Source organism: Cystoisospora suis, assembly GCF_002600585.1.
Source record: "Cystoisospora suis strain Wien I chromosome Unknown contig_1542, whole genome shotgun sequence".
Lineage (NCBI taxonomy): Eukaryota > Apicomplexa > Conoidasida > Eucoccidiorida > Sarcocystidae > Cystoisospora > Cystoisospora suis.
In genome coordinates this window covers 29,894-35,852 of record NW_027154342.1, presented here as the reverse complement: position 1 = coordinate 35,852, position 5,959 = coordinate 29,894, and the positions used below count along the sequence as shown (strand labels likewise).

Genomic DNA, 5,959 nt, shown 5'->3' with positions numbered 1-5,959 from the left:
TTCCCTTTGAGGCGAAAGGCGGACGTCTGTACGCGTCTGTATTTGCTCATGAGTTTGTTAGCGCACGGTAGATGTCCGCCTTTCGCCTCAAAGGGAATACCTTTTCTGAATGCTCCGCTGGACCGTTACGCGATCTTGACGCGACCGCGTCAAATGGGCCGACAGGATCCGTGGAGTTGTGACTGCCATCCGCGCGCGTCTACGTCTCGATGCTCAACCAATATGTACACGTGAATGTTTGGGAGTCTAACAACTCTCGATAGAACTTTCGCAGACCTGTTGACTGCTCGAAAGGGGGAGGCGGGGGGGAGCCGTGTTGCTTGCGAGAGCTACCGTCGCGCAAAGGCAGAACCTCAGTGACCAGTAGGTAACGTTGCCTAGAGGAGTCCTCCGCGCTTCAGGAAAGCGAACTTTCAGGCCCGCGTCCGTCGTAGGCTGTCTCAATGCTATCATCCACAATCGGTAACCTGCCGCGCCCGCAGTTTTTTCACCCGCAGCTGGAGGTCTGCTGGGTTGCTTTTCTCTAGCACCGGATCATTTGAGGCGAATGGATTAGCAGCGGGGCTTTTGGTGTGTCGAACTTTGCTTGAGTTGTGGAACGGCTCCAACCATCATCAACAGCCAGTTGGCCACGGGTATAATCGAGATCAGAACTTGTTTCCAGCTGTACTTTCGAGACATGTTCTCCATGTCAAAGCATGAAGCGATCTCAGCATGATTGCAAGCATGCTCGGAAAAGAGAGTGCTGTCTTAGGGTGCCGGAACTCTACTTTTCTGCACACCTCCACTCTCGCTCTGGAAGCTTCATGGGTAGAGATTAAAGTGGATGGGGTAACTGCACGCCGGAGCCTCTATCCCAGGTGCGATATTTCCTAGCCCGGAAGCCACGTGCTCTGCCAAAGCGAGCAGCCCTATTTACAGCCGATCATCTCTCACCCTGATAGGCCAGACCCAATAGTGTCCGCATTCCTGAAGCACAAACCCGGAAACGGGAATTGCTTTCGATAAATCAGCAGCAAGGAGGCTCACACTTTCATTGAGTAATCCACCCTGCCACTGAGGGGACTAAAGCTACTGCAACAACATTCACGCGGGTCTCGCTTCACTTCATACATACACAGACGTAGAAAACTGAGACGACGGGGAGCACGCAGGAGGACCAGGTGGTTCCTCGTGGGTGAGTACATCACGCGCGCAGACGACTTGTGTAAGCGTCCCCGCCAGCAACGATGTCTCACGCTATGAACAGCTCCACTTAGCTCTGGGCAGTGCGCGCTAATACAGGCCGGAGAGACTGTTGAGGTTTATCAGATGTTTGGACTAGAGCCGGTGACAATACGCGTAGTCGGGCACCGCAGAGGTTGCCCAGCGTTGAGGTTAATACCGATGCAATTTTTGTGCCCCCCGGACCTTCATGCGTACTCGGATACAAGCCGAGGAACGATACCAGCGTTACAGAACGGCCCAGCGGAAACCAGGTGTGCAACACCGTCTCTGCTGCTGCGGGGGGGTGGTGTGGTGCGTGGGCCACCCTCTCCTACCACGCCCGGGGGCCCGCAGGGCGTGGCCAGCGGGCGGGTCGGGCGTTTGTTTCGGGGTTTTCGCTGTGGTGTGTCACAAGACGTTTCTTCTAGTGAAATTTATCTGTTTACACCTCGACTGTGGTTACCCTCCTCTAGCTTGACTTTTCGAGAGCCGTTCAAAATGGCGCCCGAATTGGTGCAACGCCGTAAGAAGATCTGCATGGTGGGTTCCGGCATGATCGGAGGCACCATGGGATACCTCTCTGGATTGAACGAGCTTGCCGACGTCGTTCTCTACGATGTGGTCAAGGGTAAGAGCCCAACAAAAATCAGCGCTCAGCCGTGAATGGAGAGTCGAAATTATATCAATCCACACTGCGCAGGGGCGACTTGTAAACGCCACTGCGGTGGCTACGGGGGTAGTTAGGCGCAAGGGCCACTCGCAGTCTGCGGGCGTGACTAGACGGAGGTACCAGGGACTCCTAGTGCGACGCAGATAGAGGTCTCGTGGCTTCCAGTTGAGCACTGAATGAAAGTTGGGTAGCAAGCCTTCAAGTGGTGAGGAACCGACGCAGGATGGTACGAGCGCCTAATTCGTCCGCGTGTGTGTTGAAATGCGATGCCGCATGAGCATTGGGACACGCTTTCTGACATACTGCACCATGGTGCACCAGGGAACTGTTAAGTAATCTGTGTTGTAGGAGCACACCTCTCGGACTTTTGGTGCCGTTGTATGTCGAGTCGTCTTCACAAGGCGAAGACGCCGGGCAGCCGAATGCTTCCGGATGCTCGTCCAGGCAGGAAGGTTTGATTCAGTTTTACTGACTGGTTTAGACATTTACTCTTGCGTCGGGATTGTATCCGCCTTGCAGGTATGCCGGAAGGCAAGGCCCTGGATCTCAGCCATGTGACGGCGGTGTACGACACAAGCGTGTCCGTGCGCGCGGAGCACTCTTATGAGGCCGCTCTGACGGGGTGCGACTGCGTGATCGTAACGGCCGGACTGACGAAGGTTCCGGGCAAGTCGGACGCCGAGTGGAGCCGTAACGACCTGCTCCCTTTCAACTCGAAGATCATTCGTGAAGTCGGTGAAAATATCAAGAAGTACTGCCCGAAGGCGTTTATCATTGTCGTAACTAACCCGTTGGACTGTATGGTTAAGGTCATGTACGAGGCTTCAGGCGTTCCGAAGAACATGGTTTGTGGAATGGCTTGTCATCTTGACTCCAGTCGCTTCCGCAGGTACATCGCGGACGCACTCAAAGTGTCACCACGTGACGTGCAGGCTACCGTTATTGGCACTCATGGTGACTGCATGGTGCCTCTAACCCGCTTTATCACAGTGAATGGGTACCCAATTCAGAAGTTCGTGGCTGATGGCGTGATCACTGAGAAGCAGTTACAGGAAATAGCGGACCACACCAAAGTTTCTGGGGGAGAGATTGTACGGCTCCTCGGCCAAGGCTCCGCTTATTACGCTCCCGCAACCGCCTCAATCGCGATGGCGCAGTCGTTCCTCAAGGACGAGAAGAGAGTCATCCCGTGCAGCGTCTACTGCTCTGGAGAGTACGGACTTAAGGACATGTTCATCGGTCTGCCTGCTGTGATCGGCGGAGCTGGCATCGAGCGCGTCATCGAGCTGGACCTTAACGAGGAAGAAAAAAAGCAGTTCCAGAAGTCTGTAGACGACGTCCAGGCCCTGAACAAGGCTGTCCATGAGCTGAAGGCGTAAGCAGCAGGCACGAGCAAGGGGGGCTACCGCGACACACTCCGTGGAGGTAGGGCACGGTATGGAAGGCACGTGCACTTGGGGATGGCACGGGGCTTCACGGCACATCGCGTCCGCCGAAGTCGCCTCCTGTTCTGCCACTGCTCCACCGTCAGTATCGTGGCCCGAGCGGATTTTTTTTCGGTCCCGGCTATGTAAGAGCGTTTGGGGAATGCGTTCTACACAGCCGCACGGCGGTGGGCAACGGACGCACCACACAGGAGTGCAGGTGAAGGTAGTGCTCGGCATTCCGTGTGTCCAGCGAGGGCTCTGGTTGTCAGGCGATCAGTCATGGGGAGGGGAGTTGAAGCCGTCGCTTCCACCAACGCACCGGTCTCCTCCCCACTTGCAGGCTTCCATAGAATGCACTGGACAGAGGCAGTGAATGCGAAGCGGCCTGAGATGGCCAAGAAAGTAATCTGCAATGAGAAGCTTCTCTAACGAAGCCGGCGAGTCGCGCACGTACCCGTCGGTTTTTCGCGTCTTGAAACAGGTTCTTTCGTTTGGAAACAGGGTCTCCACCTGCAGTGCTTGGGATTTTCTTCGTAGTCCGTGTCCACCCGACAGGACATCTTCAAAACGGTGGCAGTGAAGTGTTTTCTGCGGTTGCGTTGTCGTTGCACTGTGTGCATCGTTCGCAGTGCAAGAGCCATGTGTAGTAACCCCCCTGTCGTTGAATGAATCCTGTTACTCCAACTGCGGTGACGAGAGCGGAAGTGACACTGGAGACAAGGAGTGGCCCTGCTTGGCTGGATGTGATGTGTGCTGTGGTCACGGAGTGACGCAGTGGCACAGCGTCTGCTAGGTGAAGCATTGTAGCAGCTCTTTCGCTCAGTCAGGTAGAGCCAAAGCAGTAGTGTCCGGCGGTGTGTTCGTGGATCGTTCAGAGAGGGCGATGCAGCCACCAGCGCGCCACAGGGAGGCACGGCGGTGCGTCCGGCCGAAGCTGTTCAAGGCAGCAAGTCTCCCAAGTGCTCGGAGAAGGTTGGCCATAGATTATTCCATTCCCTAAAGGAAAAACTTCACAAGTAACGGCCTTCGCAGTGAAGTACGATACAAAAAACTGCAGAGGGACCGTGTGCCGCTGAACTGCGACTCGTTGCAGTTATGTACAGGCACGGTCGAAACCCCTAAATCAACGGCCGCGAAAGTGGAACGGTAAAATGCGCCTGGCTGGCGCGGAGTCGCTTTTCGTGGTAATCGGGGAACGACATAGAGGGAGTACGTATTGTTTGAGGAGGTGCTTGGCTTTGGCCATGACATGCCAGGTCGCCTTCTGCTTTTTCTTTCACCCACGCAGTGTACTGTTTTCTTATGGAGCGCCTGTCAATCTGGAGACTTTATTCGAATAGATGTCGCCTCACGGAAGTGCACTGCCCTGACGACAGCGCAGGTCAGAATGTGTATGCGTAGACAGCTGTCTACCCTTCGGAGGCAGGAGGCCGCAGCTGGCGGAATACGCGACATACCAGATTTTGGGGGGACATGATCCGGAGGTAACGAGGATGTTCAAGCAGGCCCCTCGTGGCTCACATGGTTCAAAGCCGGAGTAGCTTTTCAGCGCAGGCAGCCAATCTGTCACCTCTCTTTGGACAGCGTGTACGTGAGTCCACCGTAAGACCCGGCGTAACCATGGATATCCTCTCGACGCGATGCATGCGGAGCGGGCGGCACTTGCCCCATGCTCCTGGTGCGGCAACTGGTGTCGGCGTTCTTGATGTTTCTTGGGGGTGTTCATCTTTGAGATCCCTTACCTCCAGAACGCACCTAGGTTCGGCACCACGGATCCAGCACCGTCAACACTTTTGAAGACATCTCTAGATGAAGAGGGGCTCTTGCCATATTGTCACAGCGCACGCAGCGCGTGGTATAGCTTTGAAGAAGCTTGGAGCGACGGATTCGATGGGCACTTCTTCCCCCCTCTCGATGATTTACATGTCAAGTGGCTCTCCAAACTGGTGTCAGGGTCTGCCACAGCAGCTCCGGGCCCGACGAACTGCTCTGCCCGTTTCCAAACAGTCGGGAAACGTGTTTACCGGGACACTGGTGCAGTCTAACATACTTAGGAGAGCTTAGTAATGGTTTCGCAGGTGCTGCGCCGGCTGTCCGCAACATATGCTTTGCTGACTGAACGTTTGGCTTCTCGCCCCGCGAGAGTGAGAAAACACGTGTACTTACGCGACCCGATTGAGCTACAGAGTAGTTTTATCCGCATAGGAGTCGCCAGGCACAGCTTTATAACTGCTTGTAGGGTTATGAGCAGCCACTCGGGCCGTCATACCGTGTAGGCCGTTTGAAAGGGGACTACGGAAACTCGACGGAACACCACTTCTGAAGCCCCACTGGTAGGCCCCTACAGAGCAAGCATTAAGAACGTGAAGAGGGGTATCGCCGATTTGTTACACACAACAGAAGTTGTCCCGCTGGGCCGTCGTTGAAAATTCCCGGTCCTTTTGCTCCGTGTTTGCCCTCAACTCTGAGACGGCCTTCCCAGGGCGGTTCTACCCAGACAGGGAACGCACCAGGCGGCTGTGAGCTTTCACCAGACTGGGTACCTGTAAAAGGGAAGCCACCTAGTGCATAAGCGCAGCTCTGGAGATGCTACGCACTTGCACCCGTGGTCCAATACCTCTGATCTGCGTCAGGTGACGCCGCTTGCTTGGAGTCT

General features: G+C 55.3%; 1 protein-coding gene across 1 annotated transcript; it reads left to right on the top strand.

Annotated features, from left to right (window-relative positions):
- The first annotated feature begins 1,598 nt into the window (after positions 1–1,598).
- Positions 1,599–3,879, top strand: CSUI_003451 (lactate dehydrogenase ldh1). The gene is made up of 2 exons (XM_068063649.1): positions 1,599–1,834; positions 2,396–3,879. Exons 1-2 carry the CDS (start codon positions 1,705–1,707, stop codon positions 3,253–3,255), a joined length of 990 nt encoding a protein of 329 aa, XP_067924377.1. The 5' UTR covers positions 1,599–1,704; the 3' UTR covers positions 3,256–3,879.
- The last annotated feature ends 2,080 nt before the right edge of the window (positions 3,880–5,959 follow it).